At 48.2% G+C, this 16,739-nt stretch overlaps 1 protein-coding gene across 1 annotated transcript in view; it reads left to right on the top strand.

Annotated features, from left to right (window-relative positions):
- LOC135919058 (uncharacterized) overlaps positions 1–16,739 on the top strand; it is a 210,220-nt gene that overhangs the window by 97,554 nt on the left and 95,927 nt on the right. Inside the window, exon 9 of the mRNA XM_065452799.2 lies at positions 7,486–7,553. Coding sequence (XP_065308871.2) covers positions 7,486–7,553 — 68 coding nt within the window. The remainder of the gene's footprint in view (positions 1–7,485; positions 7,554–16,739) is intronic.

The following is a 16,739-nucleotide window of genomic DNA, read 5'->3' as shown; positions in this document are numbered from 1 at the left end:
GGATCAAAAAGCAATGACAATGTAGGCGCTGCAGTGACATCAAATCAATTTGAAAAACAAATAAGACTTCCAAGTCAGGCTACTGTCTTTACTGCAGAACTTCATGCCATTTCTTTAGCTCTTGAAGACATCCTGAAAAGAGGAAATAATCAATCTGTTATATTTAGCGACTCCTTGAGCTCTCTTCAAGCTGTCGCATCTAGGTTACCTTGTAGAAATAATCTGCTGAAGAAAATACAAAAGCAATACACAAAATGCCACAAGAGAGCTTTAAATGTCACTTTCTGCTGGATTCCTAGTCATGTTGGAATTCCCGGGAATGAAAGAGCACATTTTATGGCAGCCCGTACCAAAGATTTGGAGCTACATGATCTTGGCTTACCTTGGCAAGATTATAAAGCCACTGTAAGAATAGCAGTTGAGAAACAATGGCAGAAAGTGTGGGATCAAGAAAAACTTAAGAAGCTTCATTGCATTAAACCAATTTTACGAGAATGCCGGAGTTGTCGCCACAGACAAAGTTTTTATGAGGTTATATTATGTCGCTTGAGAATTGGTCACACAAGGCTGACGCATAGTTACTTAATTAATAACAAACAACAACCAACATGCCAACACTGCGGTGAAATTTTAACCGTGTTACACTTTTTAATAACATGTCCTGGCTTAGAAAAAAGGAGGAAAATATATTTTAAGATCTTTTACTAGAAAAGAATCCCTATCCATCCCATGTTTTTATTGAGTGATGAACCACTCGTGCCATTGAAGATACTTTTGCCTTTTTAAAAACCACAGGAATTCTACAAGAGCTATAGCACATTTCACGTTTTATATTTTTACATGGCCATTTACACCATTTTACAGAATTTGAAGAAATAAGCTAATCCAAAAAACATGTGTTCGGCGCATTATAGTCTGCACGTCTGCAGCGCCATGAAAATCCTAAATCATCATCATCAACCCAGTCTGCACCGACACAGAGAAAGTCAGGCCTGCGGCACGTGGGGAATTGAAGCGGAGCAACCTGGCACTGCATTTATAAATTTGCTCATTCTGTTGTGCTGATTGTGATGTTGCATTCGAAGACGGCACAAGACTAGATGCAGCAATGAAATTAGGAAGTTCGCGGGTACTAGTTGGTATCGGTTGGCGCTGGACAGTTGTTAATTAGTTATCACAGGTAGAGGCCTTCGTCCTGCAGTGGACATAAAATAGGCTGATGATGATGATGAAATAGAGAACGTCTCCTGGCCATCGCATCTGGTCGAAGTGCGCTTACAGATTCTAGTTGCGAATTTAATCATTGACCAAGGGCTTTTGGCTCCATATTTGGAAATAATGTTGTGGTATACTACTGAGTTAATTTGATGACTTGGAAAGCAGAAAATTATTCGATATAGTTACTGCCCTGTTTATGTCGCTTTGTTTATTCCTTGTTATTCAAATATCTTGCATGTGAATAACACTTGTCAGTTCTGCATGCGTTATTGAGCAGCTGTTGGTACTTCATAGTAAATGCACATTTCCTCAGGTTACTGGGTTTCCCAACGTGCTTGGGTGTATTGATGGGACATATTTTCCTATCAGATGGCCAAATAAGAACCTCAGACCAATATACGCAAAAATATATGACTACGTTTCAATCGCCATGCAATGCATATGGGGCAGCAATGGGAGATTTGAAGACATGTTTACGGGCATCGCCAGTAAGACCCACGATACCAGCGTCCTTAGGTTGTCAACAGTGAATGAGGATCTACCAACAATCTGCGCAACCAACCGGTACCGCACTCTTCGAGATGCTGCCTACCCAATAAGGAAATACCTTCTTACACCACACAATGATTTTGTACGCATTACAAATGCGCAGATTGTACACAACCATAGTCACTCCTCGACGTGCGTTGTTATCAAAAATACATTTGGCCGCCTCAAACAATGGTTCCACGTACTACGGTACGTTAATTCCCAAGCAATCGACAAAATAACGCAATTCCTCATTGCTTGCTGAACTATGAACAACATTTTTCTAGACGTTGGGCATTTAAACGTAGACAGCATTTTAACCGATGACTCCTATATGGAGCCTGCAAGACGTACATACAGCAAACGAGCGCACAGCTCACTAGTACATCTCGAGCACGACAACGAGCACCCAGCTCCCGACGACGAGCACACGCTAGCAGCCGGCAAATGCTGCTTATAAGTACTTGGCCTGCGCCCCCCCCCCCCCTTATTCCCAGTGGACGGAAACATTCGTCCCGTCATCGTTCGACGTCATCGTTCGACGTCACCGTAGATGACTCGCCCTTTTGGAGGAGGCGGGCTCACATATTCATGTTGCACACACACACAGGTGTAATGGTCCGGAGCCAACGTCAGAGGGGTTTCGTTGAACTCTGCTCCGTCCCGGGTGGCGCTGGCGGGTAGCACATTCCGGAGCTGACCCCGCACCACGTGGTTCCCGGTTATTCGCAGTTCGCTGAAGTGCGCCCCGTCCGGTTGGTTGGGAACACGTGCAGCGGGCTGAAATAGCTGGCACGTTGTCACCCCGTACGGCCATTCCTAACAGCTCCTCCATGGCCCGGAAAATCTCGCCTGGCCAGTGCTGGCAACCGCTGGGCAGTAAGAGAATGACTGGCGAGCAAGACGATGGTTTTGCTCTCTGCAACCCCCGTGTACTTGGAATGCCTTCAACCATCTCACAACCACTGGCACAGAACAGTCGACCCGGCAACACAATACCGCTCAGTGTTCAAACGCCCGAAATTAGCTGTTAACCTGCCAGGCTTCCTATCAGAATTTCAATGCAAGTCAGTGAACTGGGAACCCCAAATTACGCCCCAAAATTTTGTGCCGCGAAAGCGAGCGTTCACGTTTCTCTTGAGTTCGACCAATCCCGACCGTCGCACTGCACAAGAGTAAAGGTTTACGCAGAATTAAACCGAATACTCTCAAACAGCAATACCCAAACGTAACTTAAGCAGCCTAACTTCGCGAACAGCCTGTTCTTATGCTATCACAGTGGCGTACTTATCTCATGTACTGCTGCCACTGAACCGTCTGGCCAACTCCACAGGTACGTAAATACAATCACGCTAGCTTTGTGGTCTCTATTCTAAAAGCGTTCTTGCGACGCTTACTCACATTTGTTCCTTTAATCCACACAGGACATGTTCATTAAACAAACAACCAAACTTGCGTAACTTACGCAACACAGAGGAACCTTTGAACAAATGAGTCTTTTACTAACTAGCGCTACGCATGCGTACTAGAGAAGTCAGAATACGGCTGCCCTCGACACACACGAGCAACCCAGTCACAAACATTCTGCTTCCTTCCGTCCGCACAGGACACGCGCTAATGAACCTAAGAGCTCTTCTCAGTGCAAATAACGCACTTACTGAATACCTACGCGCTTAACTTTAGAAAATAAAAAACACATAAAAAAGAAGGTTACATAACACACACGCGCGTTACGATAGGCCTCTCAACGATAACCTTGACACTCAGGTTACTCACACACACAAAAAAAGCCTATCTACTCATCAGCTAACAACTCGCGATACCACATGTTTACAAAAAACGAGTCTTCCAAATCTCTAACTTCTCTAACAAAACACAAACAAGGCTCATACTTTTACATATTGAAAGAAACTTAAATCGGGAAAATTAGCCGATGCTCAAAAAATAAAACAAAGCAACATGTTTCACTTCTACGGAAGTTGCTTTCGCCTCCCGTTTCAAATGTTTACGACTGACTCATACCTTTGAGCCGTACTCGAGGTGGTCGCGGTCCGACAGCTACTCTGGCTACCGGAGAACAACAAAAGAGCTGACTCACCATCAGCTCCCACAAGACGTTACAGTCCCCTACCAATTTCCGTCCTGGCACCCCGTTTTCATCACGACCTCGATTCACCGCGTCGCTACTCCCCACCTGGTCTCGTCTTGCCACCTTGCGCTTCTTCGTACTACACGCTGAGCTTCGAAAAGAACGACGGAACGACGAGGAGTTTACCTGCCCCGTGCCCTTCGTCCGCGTCCGTGCAGAACATGCTTCGCGGTCTCCTTTTGACTGGTGGCTAAAACGTGTTGGGTGCGTCAACATCGTCAACGACGAACGCACCTTTCTTCTCGCGCCTTGTGATTTCGCGCCTCTCGCCCTTTTTGGCTGCGCTGCCTTATCTACGGCTTCCCGATTTTCACCACGCTTGTTTCTGCGGTGCTTTCTCTTTGAATTCCCTCTCATGTCGCTTTCTCGCGCCTCCTGCTGGCTGTTACACATCTCATCGGCCCGGATCGGTCTCTTACCCGCACAGTCTGAATGATCCTTAACTAAATCATTCCTCTCTTGGCTACCTAGACTGGCGGAGAGCCGCACCGATCCATGAACAATGCAGTTGTTCTCTCGTGAGCTACGGAGCTCGCCATCCCGAGAACTGCTCTCAACTGCATCGTCCAGCTGGCACTTCTCTTCGGCACGGAGATCTGACTCGACATGGGTGCTCGTGTCTGTCGGGTCAACAGTACTCTGCTTCGCTAGCAACCTCGTTAACGTTACAAGCGACGCACACGCGCGGTAACTGTGCCAATTTCTTCGCAGCTGGCCTAGCTGTCTCTACAGTCCTCTGATGACGCAGCACCTCGTCGCTCTCACTGTGGGCTTTAACGGCCTCAGTTGCCACTAAGGCATCGTTATCTGCTAGCACTTTGAGTTCACCTATGAACGTGCTGCTACTCTCACAGGTACTACTCCTTTCGGCTTTCGACTGAAATCTACTATCTGCTTCTTCCCACTTTCGCTGCTCCCAGCCTACAGATTTCTCAAGCCGCTGTTCTCCTCGTGCGTTTAACTGCTGCAAATCCTGTATCTGCTTCTTCACTGCTGCAATTTTTTTCCCACCTGTTGCCGTTTTTGCTCACGCTCTTGGCGTTTTCGCTTGCGCTCTTGGCGTTCTTGCCTAATTGATTCCTGTACCTGTCTTTTGTTTAGAATTCGTTTACCTAGTTTTTCGATGAGTTTCAAATCATTGCCACTTTGCAAAATGGTCTTACGAATTTGTGATTCCGTCAAGTCCTTCTCTACGACTTCCTCGAGCTCTTCACACAACCACAACAGGTCAGCTCCCGTCAAACACACTAGGACCATGGTCGCTACTTTAAGCTTTGGCTCTGCGTTCACGCAATACTTGCTGCGATACCCACGCAAATCAAAATACAAGTAAAAGATCCCCAGCGAATCAAATCCAAAAACATAGAGAAATTGAAGCGTGGTAAATCTTACAGCAAAAACCAAACGCTCATCCACTGAAGCAGCACCATATCACCAGTCCTTCGCCGTACCCAGTCAGTTGCAAGAGGTGGTCAATCTCACGTCGCCTCCAACTTGATCAGGATACCGGTTGGTCACCATGTGCCAACGTCCGTCAGCTGCTGTTGCTGTCTCCGAGTCGTAGGCCGATTTAGGAGCCAGAGGCCGATCTAGGAGCCGTAGGCTGATTTACGAGCCGTAGGCGGATCTCACCGCTGCCATTCAGTTGTAAGGTTTGGAGCGGTCGTAGTTGTCGGGAGGACCTTGGGGCGACAGGACTAGGCGAGCAGAATTTATTCACATTATCAACATTTTGAACAAGACATACATGGACAGTCTAGCGTGACTCCCATATGGAGCCCGCAAGACTAACATAAAGCAAACAGCTTACGAGCACACAGCTCACGAGTACATTTCTAGGATGACAACGAGCACTCAGGTCCCGACGACGAGCACACACTAACAGCCGGCAAACGCTGCTTATAAGCACTTAGTCCCTCCCTTGATTCGCAGTGGACGGAAACGTTCGTCCAGTCATCGCTCGACGTCACCGTTCGACGTCACTGTAGATGACCCGCCCTTTTGGAGGAGGCGGGCTCACATATTCGTGTTGCACACACACACAGGTGTAATGGTCCGGAGCCGACGTCAGAGGGGTTTCGTTGAACTCTGCTCCGTCCCGGGTGGCGCTGGCGGGTAGCGCATTCCTGAGGTGACCCCGCGCCACGTGGCTGCCGATTATTCGCAGTTCTCTGAAGTGCGCCCCGTCCGGTTGGTTGGGAACACGTACAGCGGGCTGAAATAGCTGGCACGTTGTCACCCCGTACGGCCACTCCTAACAGCACGCAAACCGCCAGAACCGAACGTATAAGAGCTCCGTTAAAAAAAAAACGTTGCAGTTTCGCCCGAAAGTTGAAACGAAAATCGCTTGCGGTAGGAAAGTTTTAGACAGCTATAGGAGGTAAGGATAGTAGTTTTATTGGCCGTATAAACTTGGAAACATTCGCTTACTAATTAAATTAACGAGTATGGTGTCAGCGTGCACACGCAAACATTAACTGAGGTTAAACAGCGCGAATAAAGCAAGGACACAAGGAAACAAATACCACGGACAGCGCTTGTCTGTTGTATTTGTTTCCGCGTGTCCTTGTTTTATTCGCACAGTTTAACCTGAGTTCTAAATATGAACCAACTAGCCCACGGCTTGTCTGTAGTGTTTGTTTCCTCGTGTCCTTGTTTTATTCCCGCTGTTTAAGCTCAGTTCTAAATATGAACAACCAGCCCTCATCAAGATCTTCCTAAAACATGAACACATCACACTGGCTGAGCGCGGACACTTCCTGTCAAAGCGCTGGTTTGTGCAAGGGCGGCAGCAGAAGCGAGTGAAGTGACCTTCTGGTCGCTGAGTGACCCCAGCGACTTGAACACAGCACGCAGAAAGGTATGAGCCGTCTGCAGATCTCCTTCAAGATCCGGCGCACGGGAGCGTACAAAGCACTAGAAGCCCCCTCCCCCGCCCGCCCACTCCCTCGCGGACGGCCTCCCGCTTCCCTCCATATATGGCGTGCGAGATTTATTCGCGATCCTCAGTTCCCAGTGCGCTCGATCGCGATATGCACAGTTGCTGCCGAAGCAAAACACCGCCTTGCTCCTTCCCTGCCATCCCTCTGCGGCCTTTAGCGCGACGGTCTGCTCTCCGCTTTCTTCGCGCGACAGATTTAGCTGCTACGTCGACTTCCCTCGCGTGCTTTCACTCGCGCGCTTTCACTCGCACATACAACATACGACGCACGGCGATGGTGCTATGGCCGTTGGACTTTATACAGAACATAACGGCGACGCCGAGGCCAAAAATGCGCTTGAAATGCACATATAAATGCTTTCGCAATAATATATTGCATGCCTTAGCTCTCGCACGGCAACATTCGTGTTCAAGGAGTGCAAGATATTGTGCCGCGCACGTACTGTGAAAGCACTTGCGCCTGTGCAGGTATTTCGGAGGCGAAATCGAGCTATACTGCTGTAAGGAGGATCGCTATATAAGTATCGCATAGAAATTGTTCTTGACGAGATGGCGGTGTATTCGGTGCACTTCGTCGTTGGCATGCTCGTGAAAAAGGCGCCGGCGGCTGAAATATTTCACTATACATAATTTTTCATCCTGCATACAGGTTCCACCCGAGGAAGACGAAAACGGCGCAAAAGGAGGCGTCGAAGGAGGCGCTATCGCACGAACACGGTGAGCCATCTTTTATATTGAGTTATCGAATCTGAGGTACGTAATGAAGGGGGCCAGTGCCGTACACAAGAAGGGAGTCAGGTAATTTCACGCGCTGTGGGAACTGGTTGGTGCTTTCATTGGCGTTTGCGAACAACGTTGTTCCTCCTTAGCAAGCATGTCAAAGTATATGCCGCACAAGTCGGCGTCTTGTCCTTATTCCCCGTATAGATCTTTCTTCCCGCTGTGCAGCCACAATAAATTCATAAAGGAACCAGTGGGAACCTCGTCGGTCAACATAAACTTGTTGCGCTCGATTATACCTGTGCCATTCACGACGATTATAGAAGGACCATGACTCCAAGAGGATGAAGAAGCAGCGATGATGGAGTGGCGACGACGGCATGACGTTACTGGAATGACAACAAAATGAGAATAGATGCCACGGAAGCTTGTGTAATCTGATTGCACAGGTGACGCGAATTGTTTAAAACTCTCTGGAACACACGCGGGCACCTCCAAATACTCTGGAACCTTCGATGGCTCTAGTATAAAAGCCGACGCACTTCACCGGCAGTCCAGATTTTCGGCCATCGCCGATTGTGTTCGCCGCTATTGTTGTGCTTTGACTGTAGCCTGTTTTTGAGTGCACGGGTTCGCCCAATAATATACTAGTTTCGCCCTTCACAGGTTCGCTCCTTTTTTCACCGTCGCTACCTCTCCTCCTTTCTCTTCATTAAAATCGACTCCTCCTCCTCCACTACCACATGACACCTGGTGGAGGGCTTTTCATTCATGTACCGGAGGTCCCCGACAAGCCGTCATCCAAACCCGGACTAGAAAGGCCACAGCAACATCGTCCCGGCCCATCGAGTAAGCCGCCGGCAGCCGACAGCTGCCGACAGAGCTCGGATTCCTACCGGAGACAACCAAATAGATCGTGGCCAAGACAACCCCAATGGCTGCCGCAGCCTACCCCATCGGTCTTCAAAAGCCCAGGGCGCCACCAACCTTCCGCGGATCACATTAACACCCGAAAAACTGGCGGGAAACATACGTAAGGGGCGCTGCTTTCAACAAGTGGAACTCTGACGACAAACTGCGGCATGTGTGCTTCGCCTTAAAAGACGCCTCCAGGACTTAGTTTGAGAACCTGGAATCAACACTGACTACGGGGGACCGGTTCCGCAACGGCTTTTTGCATATATTCACGAGCGTCCTATCCAAAAAGCAAGCCCATGCTTTACTGGAAACACGCATGCAGCTGCGGAACGAGAACACTGTAATCTTTGCGGAGGAAATGACTCGCGTCCTCCGCCTAGCCAACGCTGACATGTCTGAAGAAAAGAAAGTTTGGTTCTTGATACGGAGTGTGAAAGAACAACTATACGCCGGATTGATACGCAGCCCGCCCAAGATTGTCACTGAATTAGTTTCGCAGGCGACAACGATAAAGAACACGCTTGAAATGCGCACCAGGCAATGCCCTAACGCCATGACCTAACTGCAACGCACTACAAAGAGCCACGGACCTCGACCTGTTGCTCGACGGCCACGCAGTCACCGGCTTAGTAGACACAGGAGCTGACTACTCCGTCACGAGTGGACCCTTCGCCTCCAAGTAGAAGAAAGTTAAGACTATGTAGGAAGGCCCCCCGATTCGGAGCGCTGGAGGGCACCTAATAAAACCGACGGGACTCTGCACAGCAAGATTTACCGTTCATGACCGGACCTATGCTACCACCATCGTTGTCCTCGATCAATATTCACAAGACGTCAATGTGGGTACGGACTTCCTAAACCAACACGGCGCAATCATCGACCTGAATTCCGACGACCAAGGTATACCGTCCGAGAGCGCTAGTAGTCGCCATGCATTGAGTATACTTGAGGACCAAGTCAGCATCCCACTTCGCCCCAGCATTGCCATTTCCCTCAGAAGCGAAACACGTGCAGACACAGAAGGCGTTATCGAGGCCGAACAACGTCTAATGCTAGACCGTGCAATCTGCGTCGCGAAAGGGATTGCTCGCCTTCACGAAGAGAAAAAAAAAAACGTAATCCTGACAAACTTTACCCTGGAGCGGAAGCACATCAACAAGCGCACGAAGATCGCGCACGTCGAGTCAATTATGCGACACAGCAATGCGTTTGTCCTCTCGGATTCTGCCGCATGTACTCTGACGACCGTAGTTCCCCAACCAGACTTCGACATTAATCCAAATCTTCCCATGATTAAGCAGCCACAGCTCAGAAGTCTCCTTCGACGATACAAAGGCTGCTTTTCGACGTCATCCAGGATTCGACAGAGAACAGCTGCAAAGCATCGCATAACGACCGTACAGCGCGTTAGACCACTCCGCCGGAGCCCTAGCGAGTTTCGACGCGAGAATGCGAAGCAGTAAGGCAACAAGTCGACGAAATGCTGCGCGACATCATCCAGCAGTCAAAATGCCCGTGGGCATCTCCTGTAGTCTGGGGGAAGAAAAAGGATGAAACCCTACATTTCTGCGTCGATTATCGTCGACTGACGACGCTCACCAGAAGGACGTATACCCCTACCACGGATAGACCATGCATTGGATCGGCTACTTCTCGTCCATGAATCTCAAGACTTGCTACTGGCAAATGGAAGTCTACGACATGGCTCGCCAAACGACCACCTTCATCATGCCAGATGGCGTCTGTGAGTTCAAGACCGTGTCTTTCGGACTCTGGTCGGCGGCTGCAACGTTCCAGCGCGCTGTGGACACGGAATTAGCAGCAATGAAGTAGCATGCCTGTCTTGTTTACTTGGATGACGTCGTCATGGTGTACTTTCGGCGACCTCCTTAGGCGTCTTGCGAAAGTACTGGAGGCCATCAAGTCATCAGGGCAAATTCTGAAGCTGAAAAAGTGCCACTTCCCTTACGACAAGCTTCTGTTCTTGTGCTACGTCATCAACAAATCTGGAGTCCGCCCTGACCCGCACAAGGCAGTTGCCATGGCAAAGTTCCAGCAGCCCATTGACAAGAAGGCAGTCTCTACGCACACATCGCCGACTACAAGTGCTTTGTCAAGGGCTTTTCACACATTGGTGAGCCGCTGACACATCTAACTAAATGTGATCTCGAGTACAAGTGGGAAACGCCGTACGCCAACGCATTTGAAGAACTCAAAAGACGCATGCAGTCGACACCGGTACTTGCGCACTTAGACGAGGACGCCTACCACAAATCCACACTGACGCCAGTAGCCTAGGCATCGGTGCCGTCCTAGTCCATAGGAAAGACGGACCTGAATGAGTGATGGCTTACGCTAGCCAGTCGATGTTAAATGCGGAAGGCAAATACTCTGCGACCCCGAAAAATGCCTCGCCCTCGTTTGGGCTACAGCAAAATTGCGCCCTTACCTATATGGCAGGCCTTTCAAAGTCGGCAGCAACCATCACGCGTTCCGTTGCCTAGCGAATTTAAAGGACAATTCAGGACGTCTGGCGTGGTTGAGCTTCAGACTTTAATACGATATACTGTAATCTGCAAGTCCGGATGGGAACACTAACATGCCGACTTCCTGTCGCGCGTTTCCGTGGACCCGCCGCCCCAAAATAACCAAGACGAGGAAGCCTTCTAGATAAACAAGTGCAGACAAACCCGTCTGCACTTGTTTGGTAAGCCTAGCAGCAGCGAGCCGACGCGTAGCTCAGAAGGCTTGCTGAGCACTTGCAAGGCAAGACCGACTTTATCTCGATGGCATTTAGGCGCGGTTTGTCTTCCTTTCTCTTACGAAACGACGTCCTTGCGGATACATTTTTGCCACACCGCGCTCACTACATTCTCGTTGTGCCCGCAGCACTCCGGTCACAAATCTGACATGCCTTGCAGGATGATAAGAAAGCCGGGCACCTTGGGTTTTCCCGTACGCTCGCAAAAATATAAGAGAAGTACTTTTGGCTGCACCTGACCGCCGACGTAGTCCGTCTAGACAGCCAGCGACGAAAGACGGCAACGACAAGGCCGGCGGAATTACTACAGCCGGTCGAGCCTCCTCGCCGACCGTTTCAGCAGATCGGGATGGATTTGTTGGGACAATTCCCGATGTCAACATCTGCAAACAAGTGGAAGGGCGTGGCTACCAACTACCTTACCCGCTATGCCGAAACGACACCTCTGCCTAAACGTAGCGCCGACACACTTGCTAATGTCGTCGCCGAGAACTTTGTGCTGTGACATAGTGCGCTAGAAGTTCTCATTACTGACAGAAGAACGGCTTTTACCGCTGAGTTTACTCAAGACATCAAGCTGTATAGCCAGAGAAGTTACAGGAGGACTGCTGCCTACCACCCGCAGACGAATGGCCGAACGGAACGACTTAACAAGACGCTCGCGGAGATGCTAGCGAGGTATGTCGACGTCGAATAGAAGACGTGGGCGGCCGTGTTCCCGCATCTAACATTTCCTTAGAACACGGCAGTGCAAGAAAAAACACAGATGACGGCATTCAAAGCGGCTTACGGAGGTATCGCGACGACGACTCGATGGCAGACACGTCACCAAGTAAGGGAACGTCGACGTCGCGGCCTATCTCTAGCGCGCCGAAGAAGCCCGACAACTCGCCCGCCTGCGCATCAAGAACCAGACGTGAACGGACAGGCAGAACTACGAACTTTGACGACGCCATGTGGAATACCAACCCGGCCACCGTACATGGGTGTGGACGCCGATATGCCAACGACGACTTAGTGGAAAGTTTTTACGTCGCTATTTGGGACCCTACAAGATAATCCGTCGCCTTGGCACACTCGACTATGAGGTAGTGCCAAACGGCATTTCGCTTTGATAGCGACGCCGCTCACGAGATGAAGTAGTCCATGTGCGACATAACGGTTCCACCAGCGCTGACGACCTTTGGGACTTTGCATAGCTAAAGTTTTGACTGTCTTTCTTTGGACTGTGTTACTTTGGACTTTCTTTGCTGTTTTGTTACTTCTGTTTAATAGGTGTTCTTTCGTTTTTCGTTATCCTGTTGTTTGTAGCATCGGGACGATGCTGTTTGAAAGGGGGACATTGGCATGTGTACTTTTTTTCTTTTAAGGGGAGGCGCTTTTCACTGTGTAACAAATGTAACACTTCCTTATGTCAGGTGTGTTACGGTTGTTGGTTAACTTGGAAAGTACTGCCAGTTCTATTCTAGGTCTAGGATTAGAGGCTTTCATACATTAGCGTTTCTTGATCAGATCTTTCGTCTCCTGCGATAGTGTACTGGCATCATGTCTAACGGAGTTACCGCCGACTTCTGTTGCACACTCCTTAATGATGCCGATAAGATTATCGTTCATTGTTTCAACACTAAGGTCCTCCTCTTGAGGTAACGCCGAATAACTGTTCTGTAGCTTGATCCGGATTTCTTTTATTTCCCCTCCTACCGCTAACTCATTGGTCGGCTTATTACGTACCAGTTTCTTCCGTTTCTTTGTCAAGTCTAGGCTAATTCGAGTTCTTACCATCATATGGTCACTGCAGCGCACCTTGCCGGGCACGTCCACATCTTGTATTTAGGCAGGATTAGCGCAGAGAATAAAGTCTATTTAATTTCTACTCTCACCATTCGGGCTCTTCCACGTCCACTTTCATCTATCCCGCTTGCGGAAGAAGGTATTCATTATCCGCATATTATTCTGTTCTGCAAACTCTACAAATAACTCTCCCCTGCTATTTCCAGGTCCTCTGTCATATTCCCCCGCTGACTTGTCTCCAGCCTGCTTCTTGCCTACCGTGGCATTCAAGGCTGCCATCAGTAGAGTGTACTTTGTTTTGGCTTTACCCATCGCCGATTCCACGTCTTCATAGAAGCTCTCGACTTCCTGGTCATCATGACTGGATGTAGGGGCGTAGACCTCTACGACCTTCAATTTGGAGCTCTTATTAAGTTTCACAATACCTGCCACCCTGTCGTTAATGCTATATAATTTCTGTATGTTGCCAGCTATATCCTTATTTATCAGGAATCCGACACCTAGTTCACGTCTCTCCGCTAAGCTCCGGTAGCACAGGACGTGCCCGCTTTTGAGCACTATATATCCTTCTTTTGTTCTCCTAACTTCACTGAGCCCTATTATATCCCAATTACTGCCCTCTAAATTCTCCAATAGCATTGCTAGACTCGCCTCACTAGATAACGTTCTAGCGTTAAACGTTGCCAGGTTCAGATTCCAATGACGGCCTTGTTTGGAGCCAGGATTCTTAGCACTATGCTGTATCGCAGGTCTGACCGCCGCCGTGGTCAGTAGCTTCGCAGCTGCAGGGGACTGAGGGCCGGTGTTTGATCATAAGATACTTTGTCATAAAAACAAAATGCCTCACGCACCTAACGCAGAAAGAAGTTTTATTTGAATGAGATGAGGAGTGTGAGAGTGTCTACCGCGATCTTGTGCACAGAATCTCTGCTTACCCTATTCCACTCATACCAGATTACCCTCTGAACTGAATACCTAGACCTCTCACTGGAGAACAGGTGCAGTCTTGTACCAGAAATGCGCAAGAGCATCCCGCCGAGAAAAGCGACACCTAGTGGGTTCCTACAGCTACACCCTCAAGCTATCAGAAGTCAACTACACCAGTACTGAAAAGGAAGCTCTTGCAGTCCTTAAAGCAATTGAGTACTTCCGTACGTACCAAGAAGGTGCGAAGTTTACTTTGTTCACCGATCACCAGGCCCTCACTCATCTCTTGAATGTGACCCAACCTAAGGGACGTATTGGCAGATTGTGAACTACTTGCAGCAGTTTGATTTCACCATCTCCCACAGACCTAGACCTCTTTTGACTGATGCAGATGTATCGTCTGTACTGATGATTCAGGCCAACAAAGAACAATCGGAACAAATCAATGAAGTATAATTGTGGGTAGGCGCTGAACAACTGATTTTTATGGAAGGTCGCTATCAAGTCCCGCCAACGCTGGTTTCCAGGGTGCTTTAATTGTACCTCGATAGCCCAGAATCTGGAGGACAAGACGCATTTTGGCGCACTTACAACAAGCTAGTCAAGGGATTTACGTGGCCTCACATGAAAGAATACGTCAATCAATATGTTCGTTCATGCCACATTTGTCAAGTCAACAAAGTGAAATATAAGCAGCCTACGGACTCCATGAGAATACCGTGTCACTCAAACGTGCCTTTTGAAGTGATACACCTGTATTTCGCCGAGCTAAATAAGAAACAACTGAAAAACACAAGCTTTTGTTTTGGCCATAGATGAATGCACCAGGATGTCGCGGCACGGGCAGGAAAGGAAGATGCGAATGGTGTCATCGCCCTCCTCGAACGGGATATGTTTAGGACACCCCGCACAATCGTATGTGACAACAGTCCAGCGTTCAAGAGTGAAAAACTAGCAAGATGGGCTCAACACCAGAATATATTAATCAAATTCTGTCCGCCATACCATCCCGCGGCGAATGGGCTTGCAGAGCGTGCTATACAAGATGTGAAACAATACATAAGGATGTACGATGGTCTCCCTGGTGGAAGGAACTGCTATTCAGAAACAGCTCTAAGACATCACAATTGCTCCTAAACCAGTGGCTTGGGATGCAGCCCACAGTTCGCTTCTTCAGGAGAAACCCCTATTCTTCAGGCGGTGGCTGTTCGAAAATGTCAAGAGCGTCGAGAAGAGGAAAGAACAATCTGTGAAGGAGAGGTACCTTAAACAAATGAAAAAAAAAATTTGACAAGAGACATTGGTCATATATCCCAGACATTCAAATCACCGACCTCCTTCTAGTTAGGAAAGGAGTAAGAGAATTCAGTGCCAAATTTTATGGTCCTTTCTCTGTGACAAAGACAGGCACTCTGAAAGGAATATTGAAGACTGTGTGGTATATTGACGCACGTGGCTCAGTTGAATGTGCTTCGATTGGAAACGTTTTGAAGTATTACCCCAAGAGGGGTTAGCAAAAGAAACCTGGAATGGTTAAGCAGTATGAGCCTTCGAATAGAAGATGAAGAAGCGCAGGAACCTGGGTACAGAAGAAGAGGAGAACCTAACGCAGTCACATTGAACATATTAAAACAAAGGCAGAACGAGCCGTAGCTATGCTCCGGCGGCTCAGCCACCGACGCTCTGGACTACGCAGGGATACCTTACTGATGATCTATAATATGCATGTTCGGCCCATATGAGAATTCGGCTGCGTAATATTTCCCGGTGGCCCCGCCTACAAAATTACACCTCTCATACTTTTAAAAAGAGTAGCTCTACGGTCATGCCTTGGGCTACCTAGATTTGTTGCCGACGCTGTTTTATATCAGGAAGCTCATATACCCACCCTACATTGCAGATTCCGCATACTTACGGTTCACATTTTTAAAAATTTATGACTGTTCAAAAAGACGTACGCAATATGTATTTATTACTGAACCGTCTGAGTTCTTTGAAGTATCGTGGTCGAGATTCCACAGTCCTCAGAAAATATTCGTACAAGCGCAGTTACAAAAATTGGATGTGTCCCTACGCCATGTTTACCATTCAAATGATGCCTTAACAGAACTCAGAGCCGAGTTCGAGGACATATTTTCAAATCATGCTAAACTAATACCAAGGCGAGATTTAATGAATATTTTACACAGCCACTTAAACAGCTAACCACTGACAATGTAATAGCTACTGACGCTTCTGTGTGCAATGAGAAGGCAGGAGTGGGGATCTTATCTCAATCTCTTCAATGGTCTTACTCGGTTCGCCTTCCCGATTTCACACCTATATTTCAGGTAGAATAATTAGCTATTATATTAGCGTTAGGAAAACTCCCCCAAAATGACCCATTAGCTGTTATGGTGACCTAATCGCTATCTGTATGCACAGCACTAAGTGCATCCTTGCCCTGTCGTCTTTCTTGTGTCTGCTGTTTTGCGCTAAACAAAGTATTCATGCAACTTTAAATTCAGCAATTCAAAGAACATTTCGTCCGATGATACCTCGATACTTACGAAAAGTATGTTGCTTTTGTATTTTTGCTTTGGGTACCGGGACATCATCGGTGGCACTTGAATGAAATGGCTGATTCACTCGCACGAGCATCCCTGAACGGCCCTATCATATCTGTTTCGCCGACATCAACTTATCTCACCGCGGCTAGGTACAGAAATTTCCACTATAGCTCAAAACTCTGCAATATCCATGCTAACACCGTCTTCTGATTTCCACCATCTTGGCTTCCCATGGAA

The sequence above is a fragment of the Dermacentor albipictus genome, unplaced genomic scaffold, assembly GCF_038994185.2.
Source record: "Dermacentor albipictus isolate Rhodes 1998 colony unplaced genomic scaffold, USDA_Dalb.pri_finalv2 scaffold_15, whole genome shotgun sequence".
NCBI classification, from domain to species: Eukaryota; Metazoa; Arthropoda; class Arachnida; order Ixodida; family Ixodidae; genus Dermacentor; species Dermacentor albipictus.
The sequence above is the reverse complement of the archived record's forward strand: the minus strand, read 5'-3'. Positions and strand labels throughout refer to the sequence as shown.